Source organism: Budorcas taxicolor, chromosome 19, assembly GCF_023091745.1.
Source record: "Budorcas taxicolor isolate Tak-1 chromosome 19, Takin1.1, whole genome shotgun sequence".
In the NCBI taxonomy this organism is placed as follows: domain Eukaryota; kingdom Metazoa; phylum Chordata; class Mammalia; order Artiodactyla; family Bovidae; genus Budorcas; species Budorcas taxicolor.
The window spans coordinates 19,952,576-19,975,551 of record NC_068928.1 but is presented as its reverse complement, the minus strand read 5'-3'; the positions used below and the strand labels follow the sequence as shown (position 1 = coordinate 19,975,551).

The 22,976-nt window shown below is 51.7% G+C and overlaps 2 protein-coding genes across 2 annotated transcripts; both read left to right on the top strand.

Moving 5' to 3' along the window:
- Positions 1-518: 518 nt before the first annotated feature.
- PIGS (phosphatidylinositol glycan anchor biosynthesis class S) lies at positions 519-12,348 on the top strand. Its single transcript, XM_052657604.1, has 12 exons — positions 519-575; positions 855-994; positions 1,077-1,188; positions 3,568-3,657; positions 4,075-4,166; positions 5,546-5,753; positions 6,286-6,428; positions 7,770-7,884; positions 9,032-9,177; positions 9,962-10,062; positions 10,684-10,894; positions 11,250-12,348. The coding sequence occupies exons 1-12, from the start codon at positions 542-544 to the stop codon at positions 11,523-11,525; spliced, it is 1,668 nt and encodes a 555-aa protein (XP_052513564.1). The 5' UTR covers positions 519-541; the 3' UTR covers positions 11,526-12,348.
- Positions 12,349-13,378: 1,030 nt separating this feature from the next.
- On the top strand, positions 13,379-18,522 carry UNC119 (unc-119 lipid binding chaperone). Its single transcript, XM_052658526.1, has 5 exons — positions 13,379-13,636; positions 17,044-17,157; positions 17,660-17,762; positions 17,876-18,048; positions 18,295-18,522. Exons 1-5 carry the CDS (start codon positions 13,417-13,419, stop codon positions 18,405-18,407), a joined length of 723 nt encoding a protein of 240 aa, XP_052514486.1. The 5' UTR covers positions 13,379-13,416; the 3' UTR covers positions 18,408-18,522.
- The last annotated feature ends 4,454 nt before the right edge of the window (positions 18,523-22,976 follow it).

Sequence of the window (22,976 nt, the reverse complement as noted above, 5' to 3'; positions counted from 1 at the left end):
TGTGCTCTTTATGAATGACCTCATTTTAGTCAGTATCTCCATTTTTCAGATGAGAAAATTGAGACTTAGAGCTTCGCGTATCGCCCAGCTAGCATTTAACGATTGCAGAGTTTGCGCTCTTAATCCCTGGGGCCAGGAGTAGGTTCCACAAGGAATCGGAGGGTGTCTTCCAGCAAAACCGAAACCCGCAGTTTCTCAACCACCCGTTGACGCCGGGGCAGCCACCTTTCAAATTCCAGGAGAGGCTCTTTGCGGACCCCTCCTACTCCTCGCTGGAGAAGTAAACGGCAACCCACTCCAGTATTCTTGCCTGGAGAATCCTATGTACAGATAAGCCTGGCGGGCTACAGTCCACCGGGGGCAAGAGTCGGACACGAGTGAACCTCATCACCACCGAGCCCTCGCAGGCTTCCTCCCGCCGGAGTGCCGCTAGTGATTGGTCGCGACCGCGGCGGTGGGCGCGCCCCCTTCGTGCAGGTTTCCGATTGGGGGAGGCCTGCGCGGCCCCGCCCCTCGGCGGCAGGAGCGATCGGACGCAAGCATGGCGGCCGCCGGGGCCGCAGCTACGGACCTAGGTTCGGTGGCATTCGGGTCGGGGCTGCGGCTCGCGGAATGCAAGGGAGGAATGCAGGGGTGGGGACTGTGGTGTGCCAGAGGTCTCGCGGACTGGGGGTCGGGGTTCGTCTCAGACAGGATTCTTTCAGACTCGGGCCCGGGCCCCTAGCCCGGGAATCCCTCGGAAGGCGGCCCGAGAGGCTCTGAGGACGGGTTGCCGGGGGCTGCTCCGCCTCCGGGGTGGGGCAGGCACCCAAGCCCACTGCTGGTTCCTCAGTGGATCCCTCCGTGCCCCCCAGAGGTGGTCCGAGGCAAGCGCGCCGCCCTCTTCTTCGCCACGGTGGTCATCGTGCTAGGGTTGCCGCTCTGGTGGAAGACCACGGAGACCTACCGGGCCCCGTTGCCTTACTCCCAGATCAGTGGGCTGAATTCCCTGAAGGTAAGACCTCAGGGGTGGAGGACCAAGGGACAGCCCGTGAAGATGGAGACTCAGCTGATGGATCTGATGCTTCTTCCCGCAGCTGCGCCTGATGGTGCCGGTCACTGTAGTGTTTACCCAGGAGTCAGTGCCATTGGATGACCAGGAAAAACTGCCTTTCACCGTTGTGCATGAGAGAGAGATCCCTCTGAAGTGTGAGTTCCTGGGGGATCAGGGTTGCCTTTCTGAGCTCAGTCCACAGATAGATTGGCTAGGAGGAGCATGTGTGTGTGTCTGACTCTTTGCAACCCAATGGACGGAAGCCCGCCAAGCTCCTCTATCTATGGGATTTCCAGGCAAGAATACTGGAGTGGGTTGCCATTTCTTCCTCCAGGGGATCTTCCCGACCCAGGGATAGAACCCGCGTCCCTTGCATCTCCTGCATTGGCAGGTGGATTCTTTACCACTGTGCCACCTGGGAAGCCCAGGAGGAGCATGGATACCCTGAAAAAGTGGTTAAAAACTTATTTTAAAAGCCCTCTCTAAATGAACACTGTGTTTGCTGAGGGGGGAAAAAAAAGCTTTAAATTCAGTATTCACGATTAACATGGCAGTTTTTTTCATAAAACAATTGTGCAATACCTGATCAGCAGCAGGTGATGCTCATTAGGGGACAGAGGAGGATGTGGGGTGTAATGGAATGAACACAGGATTTGGGATCAATTTGAACTTGTATACAGGCCTTATTCATTTTAACATTAACACTTTACCGAGTGTGAGGCACTTTTGTGTGCTTAGTCACTCAGTCATGTTTGGACTCTTTGCCACCCCATGGACTGTAGCCCTCCAGGCTCCTCTGTCCATGGGGATTCTCCAGGCAATAATACTGGACTGGATTGCCATGCCCTCCTCCAGGGGATCTTCCAACCAAGAGATCAAACCAAGGTCTCCCGCATTGCAGGCGAATTCTGCACCGTCTGAACCACCAGGGAAGCACTTTTCCTAGGTATCAGGAATTTGGAGATGAATAAGAAAATGATAATAGTTTCAAGAAATCCATAGGTAGGGGAGAGAGACAGAGAAAGAAATCAATGTAGAAGTATATAAGTATATAAGAAACAGAGACTGTACTTAAGAAAGAGACTATAACTGGGAGGAAAAAAAGGTAGAGAAGGTTTTGAGGGCTGTAATTTTTTTTTAAGAGACAGCATTTATTGTTTTTTAAACAACCTCTGCATTATTTATTATTTTTGGCTGTGCTGGGTCTTCACTGCAGTGTGCAGGCTTCTCGTTGAGGTGGTTTCTCTTGTTGTGGAGCAGACTCATTAGTTGTGGCACACAGGCTCAGTTCTTCAGTGACATGTGGAATCTTCCTGGATCAGGGATCGAACCTGTGTCCCTTGCTTTGGCAGGTGGACTCTTATGCACTGCGCCACTAAGGAAGTCCCGAGGGTTGTACTTTTTAAGACAGATTTTTAAAGGAAGTGTAGGAATTCAGGTTAATTGAGGAGGTGAGGAAGGGATAACATTAGGATAACTAATATTAGTTGTTCATTATATGCCAGAAACTAGGTGAAACACTCTATTTACATGTGTTGCCTCATTTAATCCTAACATTATGACCTCCATTTTGTTAAGTTTCTCCTTTTTCTTTTATTATATATCAGCTCTTCCTACCCTGTTCCAATATATTTCTTTTCATTGATTTGTTGGAGAAACCAGGTCCTTTGTTTGTTAGAACGTCTCACATTCTGGATTTGGCAGATTTTTTTAACGTATTCCTTTATTATCCTTATTTCCTATAAACTGATAGTTAGATCTAGTGGTTTTTTTAAAATCAGGCTCAGGTTTTTCTTTTTTTTTAACTAAAAATATTTTTTTCTTTTGGTTGCACTGTGTGACATGCAGGATCTTAGTTCCCTGACCAGGGATCAAACCTAGGCCCCCTGTATTGGGAGTGTGGAATCTCAGCCACTGGACCGCCAGGGAAGTCCTGACATGTCCGTTCTCTATGTCTGACTCTCTATTCCAGCATCTTCTTTTTATCAAGAATGTGTACTGAGTTTAATTCTTTCGAGGCATTTATTGAAATAATCATGTGGCTTTCCTCCTTATACCTTTTCATTGTGATGAGTACTGTAGTAGATTTCCCTGTGGGGAGGGTACTCCAGGTTTAAGGTACACAGGGAGAGGGAAGGGCTGGGCAGGTGGACGAGGTGGAGTGCCTGTACTTATATCATCCGCGGTTTTTCAGGAGGCGCTAGTGGAAAGAACCTGCCTGCCAGTGCAGGAAATGCAAGAGACTTGAGTTTGATCCCTACATCAGGAAGATCCTCTGGAGGAGGGCATGGCAACCCACTCCAGTATTCTTGCCTAGAAAATCCCATGGACAGAGGGCCCTGGTGGGCTACAGTCCATGGGGTCAGAAAGTCAGACACCACTGAGCATGCACACACAGTCTGCATAAATCATTAGAATTGGCTGTAGCTTCTTGGTCTTTCTCTGCACATCATCATCTTGCTCTCCAGGATGCTGGACAGTGTTAGGGCTGGAAAGGTGGGCTCTTTTCATTATGCCTCTTTCTTTTCTCTCAGATAAACTGAAAATCAAATGCCGTTTTCAGAAGGCTTATCGGAAGGCTTTGGATCATGAGGAGGCGGCCCTGTCACTGGGCAATATACAAGGTACCAGAAGGGGTGATCATTTTTAACAGGAAGCCGTCTTTTTCCTTCTGATCTCTAAGTGTGTAGTTTTCATACTTTGTCTTTTTTTTTTTTTTGGCTGCATCATGCAGCTTGTGGCTATCTCACTTCCCCCACCAGGGATTGAACCCGGGCCATGGCAATGGGAAAGCCCAGAATCCTGACCACTAGGCCACCAGGGAATTCCTGCCATCCCTTGTCTTAACTCCAGAACCTCTCTGGGAATGCTGGGAGTGAGAGACCTTGTGTCTCAGCGCGGGCCACTGAAGGCCAAACCTGGCCACCGTGTCAGCTGGGTGTGAGTGGGAGGTGGAGTGATGGACTAGGCATCCTGGGGGAGCCACAGGGAGAGGGAATGGTGTTTTCTGCTCCTGGTAAACCCCCTGCTCTCGTCCCCAGAGGCAGAAGCCATGTTAGCTGAGCCATCGGAGCAAGCAGAGGGCTCCCTGACAGTGTACGTGATCTCTGAACGCTGCTCGCTCCTCCCTCAGGTAGGGTGAGCAGACAGGCTGCGGCCTGGCCGTCTCCCTACAGCTCGTCCTCACCTGTCTCCTGGTTGTGGGATTGCCCATTCCTTCCATTTGCTGCAGAAAACTCTGCAAGTATTTTTTTAAAAAGAATGCAAATAGGGATTGTTTTCATTGACTCTGGGTCTTTCTAAATCCAGGGCTTGGAGATGGTTAAAGTTCCAATTTAAAGTGGGGGAGAAAAGTCAGTAGGATTAAAGAAGCCGCTTTGAATGGGCTGGGATGATAATATGAGCCACACATTGATCTTTTCACTTACTGAGCAAAAGGCTCAGTGGGAGCTGTACCACGTACATTTTATTTAATTTATTTATTAAAATATTATTTATTTGACTGTGCCAGGTCTTAGTTGCGGCACATGAGATCTTTGATCTTCGTTGTAGCATACGGGGTCTTTAGTTGCGTGTGGCGTGTGAACTTAGTTGCGGCCTGTGAGATCTAGTTCCTTGACTAGGGATCGAACCCAGGCCCTCTGCATTGGGAGCATAGAGTCTTAGCCACTGGACCATCAGGGAAGTCCCTTATTTTTAAATTTATAATGAAATGTTAATTATTACAAAAAGATGAAAGAAAATTTTAATGAACATGCGTTTCCCATTCCCAGTTTGCAAAGGACAGTACAACCCTAGTGTATCTCCATGGTTATACCCCATTCCCTTTCAGCCCAAGGCAACCATAGTTTTTGTGTATCATTCTCTTACTTTTCTTTCAAGTTTTACCACATGTTATATCTCTATAAGCACTATGCTTAATTTTACCTGTTTTTGAACTTTATGTAAATGGCATAATAGATTGCATGTTCTTCTCCAGTTTTCACTTCGCTCGACCTTTATGTTTGAGTCATTCATGATGTCTAGTTGAATCTAACGCGTTCATTTAAAATTCTGCCTTATGTTTCATTGTATAAACATATCACAGTTTATCCATTCTGTCACGAACAGGCGTTTGGATTGTCTCCAGTTTTATCCTATTACAAATAATGCTGCCGTGAAAATTCTTGTACTTGCCTCTTTGCCATGTGCTGTCTGCTTATATCAAACTTGCCAGTGGTTTGTTTCTTCTTGCTCAGTGTGCCGTCTCTTAGTTTCTAGCCCACAAAGATAGAGCTGTTGCCTGGACCTGTGTCAACTGGGAGGGAGAAGAGAACTGAAAAGAATGAAAACACTCACATAGCCCCATAGTTCAGAAATGCTGAGATAATTAGTTCACTGTGAATCCAGAGAGAGGTGCAGACCTGCTGGTCGGTGGCAAAAGACCAGATTCTCAAAGAGAGGAGCCAGAGTGCTCCTCTGCTTTCTTCCCTGACCTGTGTGGGCCTCCTGTCCCTTGCTTGCCCCTCACAGGACATGATGAGCTACATTGGGTCCAAGAGGATGGCAGTTGTGCGGGGGATAATGCACCAGGAGGCCTTCAACATCATCGGCCGCCGCATCATCCAGGTAGCCCAGGCCATGTCTTTGACTGAGGACGTTCTTGCTGCAGCCCTGGCTGACCACCTTCCCGAGGACAAGTGGAGCTCTGATAAGAGGCGGCCTCTCAAGTCCAGCTTGGGTAGGATGTCCCGGCTTTTGCCAGGGGAAGGAAGAGGGAAATGAATTATGCGGAGACACTGGGGTGGGAGGGGAATCTACATGCAGATGCTTCACTCTTTTCTTCTGTGATTTCATAGAAGTATTTATTTTTAATCGAAGGATAACTGCTTTACAATATTGTGTTGGTTTCTGCCCTACATCAACATGAATCAGCCATAGGTTTTAGTTTCATTTTTCTTAAAAAATTTTTTTAAAATTTATTTGGCTGTGTGAAATCTTAGTTGCAGCATGGGGGATGTAGTTCCCTGACCAAGGACTGAACCCAGGCCCCCTGCATTGGGAGTGCAGAGTCTTAGCCACTGGACCACCAGAGAAGTCTCTCATCTTTTTCTTAAAATACTTGGTGTTCCTCACCCCAGTTTTATCCTCCCTTTGGTTCCATGATGGCGATCAGGCCCCTTCCAGAGAGAAACGAGTGCAGCTTAGCCAGGGGTACAGGCTTGCCTTTGATCCATAGGAACCCCTGGCGTCCCTGACTCCTGTTTCTTTAGGCTATGAAATCACCTTCAGTTTACTCAACCCTGACCCCAAGTCCCATGACGTGCACTGGGATATTGAGGGGGCTGTCCGGCGCTACGTGCAGCCCTTCCTGAGAGCCCTCAGTGCAGCAGGAAACTTCTCTGTGGACTCGCAGGTGAGATTAGGAGCAAGCTGAAGAGCGCTTTTCCTGGGTACACCACCCTTTGCCATCCTGCACCATCGTTTCCTACCATACATATTTAGCCTTTACAAGTGTAGTCTGTTCTTCTGGCTCTTTGAGCTTGCTGGTTGGTTAGGAAATTCTTGTGTATGTATATGGTTCTGGGGTCTACTTTCCCTCCTTGGTGTCCAGCTTGGGGAATTTTGTCAGTGCTTGTTAAAAAACTAACTTCCTTATGGCTCCTTCTGGAACTGTATACAACAGTTTTACTATCCTACAAATTTATTTAAAAACACACAGGCAGTTTGGGATTGACGTGTACATACTGCTGTATTTAAAATGGATAACCCAACAGGGACCTAGTGTATAGAACACTCTGCTCAGGGGTATGTGGCAGCCTAGATGGGAGGGGAGTTTGGGAGAGAATAGATACATGTATATGTATGGCTGAGTCCCTTTGCTGTCCATGTGAAACTATCTCAACATTGTTAATTGACTATACTTTGGTATAAAATCGGAGAAGGCAATGGCACCCCATTCCAGTACTCTTGCCTGGAAAATCCCATGGATGGAGGAGCCTGGTAGGCTGTGGTCCGTAGGGTTACTAAGAGTCAGACACAACTGAGCAACTTCACTTTCACTTTTCACTTTCATGCATTGGAGAAGGAAATGGCAACCCACTCCAATATTCTTGCCTGGAGAATCCCAGGGACGGGGGAGCCTGTGGGCTGCCATCTGTGGGGTTGCACAGAGTCCGACACGACTGAAGCAACTTAGCAGCAGCAGCAGCTGCAGTATAAAATAGTTTAAAAAAAACTTCCTGAAATATGTTAACATAGTAACAATAAAGACGTGAAGAATGTAGTTATCTGAATCACACAGTGTCCTTTTTAGGGAAAATGTGGGAGACATTTTTATCAGGTCTTGGTAGTGGGAGTAATTAACTTCTGAACAACTGACTTGATTTGATCTGTGGACACTGAATTATGCTCTTTTTTTGTTTAGGCTTTTGGAGAGCCTGGTAAAATAATATGTTCAAAGCATGGATTTAGTGTGTTAACTTTATCCTTAGCTTTGTTATTTTTTTTCCCCTAGTCCTGCTTTCTCTCAGCCTTGATTTTTTTTTAATTAATTTTTTTTTAAAAAAATTGAAGGACAGTTGCTTTACAGAATTGTGTTGGTTTCTGCCAAACAGCAACATGAATCAACCATAGGTATACATAAGCCTTGATTTTTGTCTCTCATATTTTCCCTGCCTAATTGTTATCTTTTTGAGAACACACTGGACTATCAATGAACAGACAAAATAACACGTTTTTCCTCTTTGTTCTTCAGATCCTTTACTATGCAGTGCTGGGGGTAAACCCCCGCTTTGACTCAGCTTCCTCCAGCTACTACTTGGCCGCACACAGCCTCCCCCATGTCATCAACCCCGTGGAGTCCCGGCTGGGTGAGCTCCTGAGATTGAGGGTCTCTCTGGCAGGCCAGGGAAGGACCCGGTAGGCTCAGCCTGGGCTGGGAAGTGGGTTGTATATAGTGACGGCTCCCAGGTTGGGTTGGTCCGAGAGTGTTGAGGAGGTGCTTGGCTTTTAGGCTCCTTTCCCATGATAGTCTCCACTTCCACACTGTGTCATAGCCAAAAGCACTTGTTAAGCATTCCATGCACTTTTTATAAACACATGGATCGTCCCTGGAAACCATCCAGGGAAGATACAGCCACACTTTCTTGTAAGAAAGAGGATAGTAGCAGAACATGAAGGTGGAATTTGAGTTGATAGTTCTTCTGATTGAGGAACCTTGAAGCTGGGATTCCAGTTTTTCATTTTGGGGCTGGATCCTGGGAAGAGGAGGTTTGACTGAGAACTGTAATAGAGGCAAACCAAGGGGAGTAAATCACTAGCTGTGGAATTTCAGGGTTAGGCCAGCATGTATCAAGGGCTGTGGGAGGGACAACACGAGAGGCCTTGGTGAATCCTTCCTCCCTTCCTCCTTCCCTTCAAAGACTGAGGGACTGCTTAACGGCATGAGTATCTACAGAGAGAGAGATTTCAGGCTAGGCCACTATGAGCTCAGAGGCAAAAGAGTTAAGAGTGCATAGATATTCTGGAAGCTCAGGAAAGTTTACTGTGGATGAATTTTGAGAGAGTGACTGAGTTGAGGCTTCCCAGGCAGGCAGGCAGGCAGGCGCTAGATCACCACTTTAAGATGTTTGAACTTTAACCTGGTAAGAGTGGCTGGCTGCAGAAGGATATGAAGCAGGGACTGATGCGAGGTCAGATTTATCCTTGTGCCTAAGAACGGGTTATAGTAATATGGGTGCAATATGGTAGTGGGCCAGAGAGCAGTCGGTGGCAGGGTATGGTGTGGGGGTCTGTTGGAGGAGGGGCGATTGCGGGGCAGGAGTGCACTTTCAGGGGAGTGGCACATGTTGGGAGAATGTTGAGGTTCTTTACCACAGACACTCAGGCCCGGAGGATATCTTAGTGATTATCAGCTGGGGAAACTGAGGTACAGAGTGCCCAGCAGTCAGCGGCTGACCTGGAACTAAGATCTGGATTCAACCTGCTGTGCTGACTCCCCTTCTCCTTGTGCCCCAGGATCCAGCGCCGCCTCCCTTTACCCTGTGCTCAACTTTCTCCTCTACGTTCCGGAGCTCGCCCACTCACCCCTGTACATTCAGGACAAGGATGGGGCTCCAGTGGCCACCAACGCCTTCCACAGTCCCCGCTGGGGTGGCATTATGGTAAATGGTCACACCGTGCAGAGCCCAGAGCCCAAGCTTCAGGGACAGACTGATGTTCCCTGAGACTGTTCTTTCTGCTATTCCTCTGTGGCCCAGCCTGAGTGGGTCGGGGAGGTGAGGGCGCCTCCTCAGCCGGCCCCACTGCTTCTTGTTTCCATCAGTGTTGCTATAATCAGCCCCTTTGGCACTTGGCAGTTTGCACTGACTTAGGACTATTCTATGTGTAACTTAGATCCAGGCACTATCTGTGGGAGTCTTACAAGATTGGTAACTGTGTCTCCCCTGTAAGATTGGGAGTTTCTCATGGGTAGGAACTCTAAAATGGAATACAAATATTTCATTTTCTTTTTTTTTTTTTAATAAATATTTCTTTAATAAGATTTGTGAGGGGGTAATGGAGATATAGGGCTTCCCAGGTGGTGTTAGTGGTAAAGAAGCCGCCTGCCAGTGCAGGAGATATAAGAGACTTGGGTTTGATCCCTGGGTCGGGAAGATCCTCTGGAGAAGGAAATGGCAACTCACTCTAGTGTTCCTGCCTGGAAAATCCCATGGACAGAGGAGCCTGGCTGTAGTCCATAGGGTTGCACAGAGTCAGAAATGACTAATAATAGTGGAGATCATGTATATAAGACTCCTAATAGCAGGTATTCCAGACATATTTGGTTTGTCATTTTTAAAGAGCACAGAGTATGTTTTCCTTTTCTCTCGTGGGCCCCAGAGGGTCTGGGGCAGAGCTGTGCACGGTCGTGGCATGATGTTGAGGCCACATTGTTGCCCCCTGCAGGTATACAACGTGGACCCAAAAGCCTACAACGGCTCGCAGCTGCCGGTGAGAGTCGAGGTGGACATGATGCGGGTTATGGAGGTGTTCCTGGCTCAGTTGCGGTGAGGCCCTGGGGGATCCACTTGGGGGCGTGGCTATTGAGTCTGACTCTTGCCTGGAGTGAACTCTCACCTGGCAGGGATACCTTGGCTATACCTGGAGCCCCAAGGAAACCAAGAAAAGTTTCCAAGAATCCCTTCATCTTTCTCCTAAGACAGACTAGTTGCTGACAAATACTGTTTTAGGAAAAATAGCCTTATGAATCTGTGGTGGCTCGGTGGTAAAGAATCCGCCTGCCAATACAGGAGACGTGGGTTCAATCCCTGGATCGGGAAGATCCCCTAGAGGAGGAAATGGCAACCCACTCCAGTATTCTTGCTTGGGAAATCCCATGGACAGAGGAGCCTGACGGGCTACAGTCCATGGGGTCACAAAAGAGTCGGACACGACTTAGCAGCTAAACTTCAACAACAAGAACAAAAAGTGAGATCACTGGTTAAAGCGGAGCTTGGGGCTTGGAACTGCTTAGGGTTACGTCTCACCCCCTAAGACCCTGAGGTGCTTCCTACAACCCCTGTGGTTCTGGGTGAGATGGAAAATCTGGATAGTTACTCTAGGAATCTCAACCATCTTCTCGCACCTTGTGGTCTCTGCTCCTTTGATCTTCTGCGCTGTTCCTACAGGCTGCTCTTTGGGATTGCTCAGCCCCAGCTGCCTCCAAAATGCCTGTTTTTGGGGCCTAAGAGTGAAGGGATAATGACCTGGGAGTTAGACCGGTTGCTCTGGGCCCGGTCCGTGGAGAACCTAGCCACAGCCACCACCACTCTCACCTCCCTGGCCCAGCTTCTGGGCAAGATCAGCAATATTGTCATCAAGGACGATGTGGCATCTGAGGTAAGCAGGCGGAGGATGCATTCTGTGGCTTAGGACTGGAGTGGCCAGCAACGGCCAGGGAGTGGTGAAGGCAGAGAGCCATTTGAGGTTCAGAGAGTGTGTGGGCATGCCATCCTCAGTGCCCAGGCTTCCTCTAGAGGGCAGTGCTAGCTCCCCAGGAGGAGTGCAGTGTGCGTGTGAAGTGTTAAACGGGCACTAAAAAGATAACCCCTGGCCCTTTTATACTGGCTGCCATATATCCTGGGTGAACTTCAAGCAACCTGCCTGGTAGATAGACGACACAGTGGGGCCCTCTCCCATCCCTCCCTACCAACTGATGCCTCAGACTTTTCGGTAACACCCTGCCCCTTCCTAGGTATACAGGGCTGTAGCTGCAGTCCAGAAGGCGGCGGAGGAGTTGTCCTCTGGGCACCTGTCCTCTGCCTTCGCTGCCAGCCAGGAAGCTGTGACATCCTCGGAGCGTGCCTTTTTTGATCCCTCGCTCCTCCACCTCCTCTATTTCCCTGATGACCAGAAGTTTGCCATCTACATCCCGCTCTTCCTGCCCATGGCTGTGCCCATCCTCTTGTCCCTGTTCAAAATCTTCCTGGAGACTCGCAAGTCCTGGAAAAAGCCTGAGAAGACAGACTGAGTGGGGTGGCATCACAGTAGGAAGCCTTCCTTTCCAGCCAGGAGGGGAGGTGTTAGATTGAGAGGCACATAACGGGGCCTGCCACAAATGATTTGTCTCCAGCCTGCTCTGTTGTCACTCCAGCAATCAAAGTATAACACTCCAAGAGGGTTTGCTCTTTCCTGTCCTCCCCATTCTTGTGGCTCAGGTCCCTCCCACTCTACATCTCCCCCCCCGCCCCGCCACTCCAACTCCCAAACCTCAAAGACCCAATCTGGGTCTCCTTACCTGCCTTGAACTTGAAGGCCTTTTACTATCTCCTGCTGCAGCAGGGGCAGCTTATCTTTCTGCCCTGTTCTTCACAGTCCTCTTGCACTGAGTGGGAGCATTAGGGAAAAGCCCTGGGTGGGATCTAGGGCCCTTCCTTCCTGCTTCTCTCTGATCCCTCAGAGAGAGCCCTAGCACTGCTCTTCTAGAAGGGGCCAGGCCCGTGTCATCTCTGGGGCCTTCTCCCTTCCTCCTGGGTGGCTACACTTGGTGGGTGCAGCCTGATGCTGTGTGTGGCAGAGGTTCCCTTCTTCATCCCTTTATAGAGGCAGTGTGGTACAGTGGGGAGAGTTCTGGACATGTCTGAATTCAACCCTTGCTTCTGCACTTAATATCAGGGGAGCTTTGAACAAGCTACTTAATCCTCTCTGAGCCTCAGTTTTTCTTTTGTTAAAATAGCACTAATGACACCTCCCTTACAGGGTGGTTGTGAGGATTAAATGTGATGAGCTTGTGAAAGTGTCTGGCATATTCTAGGCTCTCAATAAACATTGGTTGAATATGAACTGGAATGATACGAAGTGTGATCATACCTTTCATTCTTCATTCGTGTGTAAGTCATGGTTTCCTCCTGTCTGTCTGCCTGGGCTCACTGGGTCCATTTTACTTCCAGCTAGCCAGGTGCCCTTCCTACCTTCCTGTCCTGGAGGGCCCTGTGGTGGCTAGACATTGTAAGCTGTTGTCCCTCAGAATTTCCTGGGTTATCTAGCAGGAGGTCTGGGAGAGGAGTAGCAGTGTAAGCTCTCAGATACTAACTGATTCATAAATTCTAAAAAAGAATATACAGTTGGCCCTTGAACAATGTAGTGGGTGAGATGCCTACCCTCTGCACATTCAAAACTCAGACGATAATTTATATGTGGCCCTGTTTATCTGCAGTTCCATACCCACATATTCAGCCAACCTCCCATCGTGTAGTATTGTAGTATTTTCTATTGAAAAAAAATCCAGATAGGTGGACCCACTCACTTCAAACCCATGTTGTTCAAGGGTCAACTGTGTTGAGTGCAAGCTGCAGTGGGCACTGGACTAAGTGCTAGGTATTCTAGAGAACAAAGACGAGATCTCCAGTTTCACCGAACTGGTCTTGTAGGAGGACTGGTCAGTGAGCAAATGAAACGAATTTCAGATGATGCATTAGAAAAAACAGGCTGATCAGATAGTGATGGGGTGTCTGAGAGGGCCTCTGAGCAGATGACATTTGAGCTGAGACCGGAAGAACGAGAGGAGGCCACCTCTGGGGGAAGAGCATCCCAGGCCCTGAGACGGGAACTCACGTGCGGGGCAGAGGGAAGGGCGGAGTGGCTGGAAGCCAGTGAATAAGAAGGAGTAGGTAGCCAGGACCCTGAAAACCCCTACCGGAAAAATGAACGACGTTCCCGGGCGGGCCCCCTCCCTGCCCCGGGTCCGTAGCCCAGGTGGGCGGGCGGTGGGCGGGGTCAGCCCCGGGCCCACCCCGGGGGCGGGGCGGTACCTGGGGCTCCGGTCCGGCCGGGGGCGGGGCTGCGGACGCTCCCCCTTCTCTCGGCTCCAGCCGGCGCAGGCAGCCGCGGCGGCAGCAGGCGAGCCGCGGCCCCGCGAGGCCATGAAGGTGAAGAAGGGCGGCGGCGGGGCCGGGACGGGAGCGGAGCACGCTCCAGGGGCCTCGGGCCCGAACGTGGAGCCCAAGCCGGAGCTGCAGGCGGAATCCGAATCCGGGTCCGAGTCGGAGCCAGAGGCAGGCCTGGGGCCCAGGCCGGGGCCGCTGCAGAGGAAGCAGCCGATCGGGCCGGAGGACGTGTTGGGGCTGCAGCGGATCACGGGCGGTGAGCACCCGCGAGGCAGCATCGCCCGCGGGCGGGAGTGAGAGAGCGCGAGAGGGGGCCCTCCGGGCGCGCAGAGCCCGGGCCCCCGCCCCCTTTCCCGCCCTCCCCCGCCTCCCCTCCCCCACCCGGGTGCCCCACTCTTGTCCTCTACCCTTCTGCCTCCAAGCCTGAGATCTCCATGTCCCCCCTTTCCTCGATCTCTCTCTGCGCCCGCCTTGTCCCTTTAGAGATTCGTTTCCACCCCTTTGCTTCCTTTTTGAGGAGTCCATCCCCCTTTCCCATGGTGGAGGTGGGGCAGCAGCTGCAACTGTGACCCCCTCCCCACAGAGTCTTCAGAGTTCTTTGAAGATCTTCTCTGCAATAATGAGGAGGGGGCTGAATGCAGTCAGTCCCCAGTCTCCTCCACCCTAGAGGCTACGTGTGGTATCAAAACCCTTAGGTCTCCTTCACACTGGACACCCCCAGGAAGCCTGGGGCCATCACTCTCTCCAGGAAAGGACCTGAAGAGGAAGCTTCAGTGCTTTGACTCTGGGCTTCTCAAGGAAGTGGGTTAATACCCCCTTTAGCCTGAACTAGGGCCTGTCCTCTTCTGGGAGGCCAAGTCACCACTGTGGTGGAGTTTCTGAACTGGATTGCCAAACTGAAGTTCCAACTTTGCCGTCCTATTGGCTGTGTGACCTTGGGCTAATAACTTCACCTCTCTGAGCATATTCATCTGTAAAATGGGAGTAATGACCCCTAGCTTTAGAGAGCTGTTGTGAGAATAAATCCTGTGATTTTGCACTGTGCCTGGCAGGCCGTGCGTGCTCTGTAAATAGGGCTCTTTTGTCAATACTGAGGGCCCCACAGGACTGCTCATGGCTGCTGCCTGGAGGCAGACAAATGGGCATTCAGGGCGGGGGAGGGGGTCACCGTAGGCAGGGAACAAGGGAGGGAAGTCTCATGGCAGAGGCCGTGGCTGAGCCTGAAAGAACAGAAGGCACTTGGAGAGGTAGTGGCCTTCTATCTTGGCCTCATTGGTTAGTAACCCTGCCCTGGCTCCCTCTGTGAGGGCAACTTTTGGAGTCCCCCTGTGAGGGTAGGGAGCAGTTGCTGGACTGGACCTGAGCTCTGGTGCTGCAGGAGCAGAAGAGTCCAGGGCTTCCAAACAGCTGTGGAGGGGACTGTGATGGCAGGTCTAGGCCTGTGCATCTGGGTCCCCAGGGGACCAGCATCTCCCTCCTCTCTTAGCCAGGCAGCAGTCATTCTTGGCTGGGCCCTTGGAGCACTGAACTGCCTTACCCAAGCAGGCAGTAATAGAGGGAAGGTGCCTGGACCAGTTTGATGGTGGTGCCAGTTGGGCTATAATTGGCAACAGTAGCATTTAGGATTCAGGTTAGCTCTGGGGCAGAACTTCCCTATAGGATGTCTAACTTGTCCCAGTCCTAGGTAACTTTCGAGGTGATTTTGCAGCCAGAGGGGCTTCTAGCCCATATACAACTGTGTGTCTGAATTTGGAGGAAATTCATAGCCCTTAGAGATTCAGCATCTGTGGGCGATTAGAGGAAGAGTCTTCACCGGATCCCTCTCCTTTGTGGAAGCTGAGAACAGGGCTCCAGGACTCTCTCCACTGGCACCCCTGCCTGTCTCCTCTGACCCTAATCACACAGGTCTGTTTGTTCTTCCTGGATTACCCAGACCTGAATCCAGCTTAGGAAGCTATTTGTGGCTGAGGCGAAGGGAGCAGTTGCATTCTGAGCCCTCAGCCACTCTGCCCCTTATCGGGCCTGACCCCAAGTCCCAGGCATCATCCTTCTCCAGCTGGGGGAGGGAGTGGAGGTGGTGTCCTGAGCCATGGGCATCTTCCATTCCTCACTTCCTCTAAGGACAAAGGGATTGATAGGCTGAGTTTGCAGCAGAAGAGACAGAGGTCACGCTGCAAACTGTTCTCCAGTGAGAGGAGAGGCTCCGGAAGTTAGGGAATGGGGGAAGGAGGGGAACTCCACGGGGAGCCAGGAGCTGGGCGACTAGGGTGCTGTTCTGAGTTCTGCCTCTTCCTCCCCTCTGCCCTGCACTTTCCTCCTACGTCTTTGGATTAGTGTTTACTTTCTGTGAAAATAAGTTGTGTCCAGGGTGAGGTAGGACCTGCCTACTTCCACTCCTCCTCTCCCCACCGTGGGCTGTGATGGGCAGGCCAGGGCTCCAGCCCCACCATAAGCCCTGTGTAGTCCCTGCTGGACCCCAAGTGCCAGGTGGCCACCAGGAGGGCTTCCTGGAGGGGGCTGCCCCAGGCTTGGGAAGAGAGAATGACTTTACATTCACTTCCTCTTCCTGCCCCAGAGGAATCAGTGGTGGCCTAGGGGCCTAGCGGGTGATTTCCGGGCCTCTGCGGGGAGGATGTGATGCTGTGCTGGCACCAGAGCCCTCACTGCACCTCTCTGTTTCTTCCTATTTGCTGCTGGGGCCTCCTCCCTTAGTGCTTGCAGTTGCTGCTGCAAGAGTGGTGAGGGTTGGATCCGGCCCTGCTATTTCTGAGCTTCCTCAAGCCGAGCCCACCACTGTTCGTGGTCCCTCCCCTGGGCTCAAGGGTTCCCCTTACCCCAGTCACAGCCCTGCTACGCCTGCCACACCCTCTTACTGGCCTTGCCTCTTCTCTCTGGGGGTGGCTCAGAGTTAAGGGTGGATGGATGACCTTTAAGGGGGGGTTCCCTCCATAGACCTCCTCTGCTAAGACCTCCTCTTGTTTGAAGATCAGTGGGGGATGAGAGCAAAGGTAGCTCCCTTTCCCTCTCCACACCCCGCTCCCCCCCAAATATTCCAGGCTCTGGGCTTGAGTCAGCAGAGCTTTGACTAAGCTGCTTAAGGGAGCTGGGTTTGTATAAGCCTCTTATGGGGAGAGGAGGGGCCTGAGGGGTGAGGAAGAACAGGGAAGGGGTTGTTTGTTTGCCCCAGCACTACCTAGGTCAGATAAAGTCCTTGCTTGACACACTTAGATGTGGCACCGGGGTATCCTCTCTGCAAATAGAGCTGTGTCACCCCCATTAGAGTGAGGTCCCTCTCAGGGTGGTGGGGGGCGGGGCTTCCCACCTGATTCTAGACTCATCTGGTTAGAAGTCACCGAGCCACTCCTGACATAGCAGAGGCTGGAATGAAGGGCCCTCCACCCCCAGGTGGGAGCAAAAGTGTGGGGGAGGTGGTCTTGTCCTCCCTCCTGCCCCTCCCTGACCCAGAAGCTACCAGGAGAGAACCAGTTGTCCACCGTTAGATCACAAGAGCAGAGCTGTCTCCCCGGCACTCTGGGGGGGCTCCCTCAGGTTAGAGGCTCGGTTCTCTTTGTCGGCAAAGCAGTCACCCTAGGGATCAGAGAAAGTGGTAGCTAGTCCGGGGTAGCTAGGTCCCTTCCTTGCTCAGCCGCCTATCTCCCCTAGACTACCTGTGCTCCCCCGAGGAGAATATCTACAAGATTGACTTCGTCAGGTTCAAGATTCGGGACATGGACTCAGGCACTGTCCTCTTTGAAATCAAGAAGCCGCCAGCTTCAGGTGAGTGCATTGGGTACGCCAGCATCCACAGAGGAAGTTGGCTGCCCAGGGACTCCGGAGGCCACTGAGGAGTCAGAACAGAGCTGAGATCGGCACCCAAGTCTCCCCAGGAGTCACCAAGCAGCAGGGCCCTCTGCCTGGGGCTGTGCTGCTGTTTCACCTTCCCCTGGGTCCCTGGGGTTGGACGTCTTGAGAGGACAATCCTGCCTCTTCAGTCCCTGCCGGCCTGCCCCCTGTAGGCCCCCTTGGGAACTGCAGTCCCAGAGGCCCCAGGTCTTTTTATCTCTTGGGGCTCTGGGACTCTCAGTTGAAACTGGTGACCTGCTGACGAATTTAGAAGCAATTGGAAGCATTTGGCCAATGATCTGAACCCTCAGTATGCATCAGGATCTCCTGAGGAGTTTTGAAAGAAATTCAGACAGATGAGGTCCCTGGGGTGAAACTCCGGGTGGGCATGGGCCCCACCTGAAGCCCACTGAGCCCCAGCTGGGGTGCATTACAGAGCGGCTGCCCATCAACCCGCGGGACCTGGACCCCAATGCTGGGCGCTTTGTCCGCTACCAGTTCACGCCTGCCTTCCTCCGCCTGAGGCAGGTGGGAGCCACGTGAGTCACTGGGCCGGGAGAGGGGTAGGGGTGGGGGTGGGAAGGAGCCCTTCCTGAGTTCTTGCTGAGTCGCCCCTGGGGCCCAGCTCAGCCCCGCCCCCTTCTCTGCTCAGGGTGGAGTTCACAGTGGGAGACAAGCCTGTCAACAACTTCCGCATGATTGAGAGGCACTACTTCCGCAACCAGCTGCTCAAAAGCTTCGACTTCCACTTTGGCTTCTGCATCCCCAGCAGCAAGAACACCTGCGAGCACATCTACGACTTCCCTGCTCTCTCTGAGGAGCTGAGTGCGTTGGGGGCGGGGGACTCAGAGGGACCAGGTTGGAGGGAATGTGGGTCTGAGCCCTTCTCTTCCCTTTCCAGCTCTCTTGTGTCTAGCCACCATTCCTAAGCCACCTATAGGGAAACTGAGACCCAAAGAGGCTGGGGGAACTCTTTGTTCAGCTTATCCCTGTCCCCGAGTCCGGAAGCCCCTGCTGTGATCTGGCTCAGGCTCCTGACTTTTGCCCCAACTGGCTGGGCCTCTCTTGCAGTCAACGAGATGATCCGTCACCCGTATGAGACACAGTCCGACAGCTTCTACTTCGTGGATGACCGGCTGGTGATGCACAACAAAGCTGACTATTCCTACAGCGGGACGCCCTGACTCCCCAAGCCACCCCCTACCTCAGGAGGCTCCTGGGCCCACAGCCGTGACCACCCCAACACTCACCTCTCAACCCCGGGTCTTCTGTCCAAGGAGTATTGCCGAAGCCCTGAGCCCTGAGTCAGTGTTGGGAGGGAGGGTGCCTGAGGTCCCCCAGTCCAAGCCTGTGCAGCCCATGGGGCCTGGCATGTGGGGTGGGGTGGTAGTGGGGCTGTTCACCTGCACATTCCAGGAAGACCCTCTGTTGGAGGAGTAGCCAGGACTTGCAGACAACCTAGTTGGCCCTAGCCTCTTGGGCCCAAGTTGCAGAATAGAGATCCCCTATCCAGGCTTTTCCCCTGCCCACCACCGACAGGCCATTTAGTAAATTCACAGATGAAGTTCCATGCGGGGTCTGGTAGTCAAGCTTCCCAAGGGAGTCTGGGTCCTGACCCCAGCCCCGGTCTCTACCATCAGGGACTGAGATCCTGCCTGAGGTGTGGGAAGGACCTGCCCAGATAACAGCCTGTGGTAGGGGCTGGACCAACTGTATATAGTTTTCAATAAACTCTCCATTTCTGTTCTCTGGTTGTGGGCCGGCATGTGTGTGTGTGGTGGGGGCTGGCGGGGGACAGTAATGTGGTCCCAGGGTAGTCCTGTCTCCTGGTCCTCTGCACCTGGATCCCACTCCTGGCATCTAGAGTTGGTATTTAGTATGCGTTGCAGCTGGAAAGGGTTTTTCCTTTGATAAAGATGGTGACCTGAGCGCTCAGAGGGGAAACTTTGGCTCAAAGTCATAGCTAACCTTGCAGAACAGAGGCTGGGACAAGGGCCTGCAACTTGGGTGGGAGGGAAGGTGTTGGGAAGGTGGCCTTGCCCTCTACCCCACCTTCTCTGAACCCAGAGGCTACTTAGGACCGTTAGGTTGTCCTTTTAGCCTTCATCAGAGAGAAGGCTAAGGCCTGGCGCCCTCTTGCCTTCAGCTGCCTTGAGGATGACCCCAGGCTTGGCTGCCCTGCATATAACACTGCCCCCAGCCCGACCCCAGTCACAGAGGATGTCTTCATTTTCTTAATGGAAGAAATTCAGAAACAGGTAGATGGAGACTTTATGTCCGGGTTTACAGCCTACTGGTCCAGGCACTAATTTGGATATACAGCCTACTGGTCCAGGCACTAATTTGGATACACTTGGCGCTATTTCTCTCTGTCGCCTGAATAGTTAATCTATAGTTAATCTAAGCCTGCAAGGCCTGGAAGTGCTGGAATTCACCTGGGTTCTGTGGAGCCCTTGTGGGAGGGCCAAGATCTGGGCTGAACTCTGGGGTTCTAAAATGAGTGAGACATTGGGATTTCCCTGGTGGTCCAGTGGTAAAATTCTGCTCCCAATTCAGGGGCCACAGTTTTGATCCCTGTTCAGGGAAATAGATCCCACATGCCTTAACTAAGACCTGGTGCAGCCAAATAAATGAGTGAGACACAGGGAACAAATACCTGTTTTAGAATAAGATGAACTGGGCACACAGGGGAGCAAGAGTCATCCTGCTTGGAGGGTTCTAGCGAGGATTCGTGGATGAATCCTATCCACCCCAACATTCAGGCCACACACCAGGGACTCAGTCTCAACTCCCGTCTCTAGCTCCATCCAATCACTGGAGATTTCGCCTCTTGAAATTCTCAACTTCATCTGCTTCTCTGCAGTTCTTTACCTCTCTCGAATGCCTACAATACCTCCTCAGCACCCCCTCTGCCTCTAGTATGGAAGAACTGGGGAGCATCCTGACATGACCGCTTAATAGCTGTGCAATGTTGGCAGGACAAGTTAACCTCTGCGCTCCAGCATTTTCTGAAAAATGGGCTTTAATCCTCAGAATTGATTGTGGACAGTCTAACGCATGAAAGGCATTCAGGCTTGGGCCTAGCATTCAATATATATTGGCTATTAGCTTCACTCCAATCCACCCTTCGCTCAGCTGCCAGAAATAGTCTGACCAGGTCATTCCTGCCTAAACTCCTCAGTGGCCCACCATCATCTTCGGGAGAATTGCGAACACCTGAACTGCAAGGCTCCACATGTCTTTCTCATTGTAAATATTCACTTTCCTGAAAGCAACTGATAAATCGGGCCTACCAACACCTGCTTTATGTCGTTCCCTTTGCTTCAGTGCGCTCTCCCCGTCTCTTCCTGTCTAAGTTGTCCAGAGTTTTCAAGCATTTATGATGCTGGCTGGATTATAAGGTGGTTACCGGGCTCTACTGGTGTTAAGTGACGGAATGCCAAATGGTCCCCAATGAATGGGACGCTCAATATGAGCACTCCACCCCTCACAATGGAGAGTCACCAAGTGAGGGTGCAGGGAGCATGCTAAATCAAATTGGGTGGATGTTCTGGATTGGTCCTGCTCTACTTCCACCTTCAGACAGGTAGGGCAGTCCCTGTTTTGAGGTCCTCATCCCTGGAGCATGTATCAAAGAGGCTGTCCTCTGGTGAGGCCTGGCTGGGAGAAGCCTTGGACCCCTGCCTCCTTTTAAGTCTTCATGCCTCTGGCACTGGTCCTGCTGCTAATGGTGCACCTTGGTACATTTGGTTCCTGGCACTTTTTCTGGGAACTGAGAGAGTCCCTGGGCTGTAGAAGGAGGAAGAAACAGGGTCGGGTGGGGCTTGTTCTGGCCCTGGTGCTGATGAACTCTCCTTGAAGGCTGAGCTGAACCTTGCAAGAGCTGTGCCTCACATTCTTTTTGGAATCAGCCAGATATTTTTTGCTTTGACTCCTTAAGGGTGTCGTGAGGACTCTACCATTGGGTTGTGCAGGAAAGCCCAGATACTGCAGGGGGACCCACCACTCATGCCAATTTGGGCTGGAGCTAGGGGTGCACGTGGGAACTATCAAACCCACTGTAAACTACTGAGATGCTTCCCTTTCAGTCAATGAAGAATTGCTGTCCTCAGCGCCCAGTGCCTTCCTCCCTAGCCTGCCCCCTCCCCTGGGAGCCACCCTCCACTTTCCCACCACCTGGCAACTAAAGCAAGGGTGCTTTACTTTTTTGTGTGTCGTGGACCCATTTGTTGTCTCTCCTGAAGCCTGTGGACCATAAGGTTTTTACGTACATAGAGTAGATTGTAATCCTATATATTTTACGTGTTGAAAACTATACATCGATATCTATATATATTCTGCGATGCCTATATTATATTATGAAAACATCTGTGATTTCTCTACCTAATGACAAAGTCCCAAATTCTGTGAAAAGTTATTGTGATTTGTTGCTGACATTCTTAATCGAGGGAAATGCTAAATTCAAGGTAGAGATAAGTGAAAATGAAGGTGAAATTTATTTATCCAAGTTCATGGACTCATGAATTCTAACTGGTTTTAGAACCCTCAGGTTTACAGCCCCTAAACCTGAGAAGTTAAAAGAGTTAATTTCCTACAAATAGAGAACTTTCAGACCTGCTGCTGCTGCTGCTGCTGCTGCTGCTAAGTCGAGCAGCCCACCAGGCTCCCCCTCCCCTGGGGTTCTCCAGACAAGAACACTGGAGTGGGTTGCCATTTCCTTCTCCAATGCATGAAAGTGAAAAGCGAAAGTGAAGTCGCTCAGTCGTGTCCGACTCCTAGCGACCCCATTGACTGCAGCCTACCAGGCTCCTCCGCCCATGGGATTTTCCAGGCAAGAGTACTGGAGTGGGGTGCCATTTCCTTCTCCAGACCCTGGATCCATTCAAACTATTCCTCTCTGAACGGTGGGTGAACACATGATGAGTGGCCAGCAGGGGGCAGCATATGAGCAGAAGTGTGGGGCTCAGTTCCGCGAGCCGCTGCCACTCAGTTTTAACTGTTTTTTGTTTTGTTTTGTTTTTCCGCCCAGTTTTTAGTCCAAGGGCCAGTCTGGTTACAAACAAAGAAACATGAGACCCCAAGGCTTATCTCCTTGCCACCTGTCTTACTTGCAGAAGCAGGTGCCGAATGGGCCCATAGGATTGAGGTTGGGCTGCCGGCCTCCAGCTGCCTGGGCTGGAGGCCTAGAAGAGGTTGTCTGAGCCCCCAGGGTCCGAGGTTCTGAAGCAAGGCAGTAGGTCCCAGTAAAGTTCTCCCATGAAGCACTTACCCTGCTCTTGGGGGCTTGGGTATCAAGACACAGGCCTGGGGTTGCCCAGAGCTGGGGGCTTGACAGAGAGCCTTCACCCTTCCTATACCACAGTGCTTGGCTGGGTCAGGGTGGAGGGGGGGTTCTTCCTCTTGGGCGCACTGGCTGGCCATGCCTTCACCCCACCCCACCCCTGCATCCCTCTAGCTCTGGCCCCAGCATTAGAGCCTCTGGGAGGGAGCGTGCTGATGGAGGGTAGGGTTCTATTATGGGATCCTCTGCGATAATGTCCTCTGGCCAAGGTAGGTGGTGTTGGCTGGCCCCCAGGCCCTGGCCCCAGGGAAAACTTTCTAAGCAGAAGGCCCACCCATGGCTGCTCTGAGATCGAGGTCCAAGGTCCATGGATAAGCTTTTGGCTCCCACACTTGCCCCATCCCCATTCAGGCTGAATGTGGGGCTGCCTCCCAGGCTGCTGTTTGGTGACAGCAGCCTGCCTGGTGGTGGG

Bases quoted from the DNA above. Each gene is read 5' to 3' on its own strand.
- UNC119 (XM_052658526.1), top strand. From the start codon at position 13,417: ATGAAGGTGAAGAAGGGCGGCGGCGGGGCCGGGACGGGAGCGGAGCAC. The intron at 13,637-17,043 runs GTGAGCACCCGC...TATCTCCCCTAG, and splicing joins GCTGCAGCGGATCACGGGCG to ACTACCTGTGCTCCCCCGAG. The intron at 17,158-17,659 runs GTGAGTGCATTG...GGTGCATTACAG, and splicing joins CAAGAAGCCGCCAGCTTCAG to AGCGGCTGCCCATCAACCCG.
- PIGS (XM_052657604.1), top strand. From the start codon at position 542: ATGGCGGCCGCCGGGGCCGCAGCTACGGACCTAG. The intron at 995-1,076 runs GTAAGACCTCAG...TTCTTCCCGCAG, and splicing joins GTGGGCTGAATTCCCTGAAG to CTGCGCCTGATGGTGCCGGT. The intron at 3,658-4,074 runs GTACCAGAAGGG...TCTCGTCCCCAG, and splicing joins GTCACTGGGCAATATACAAG to AGGCAGAAGCCATGTTAGCT.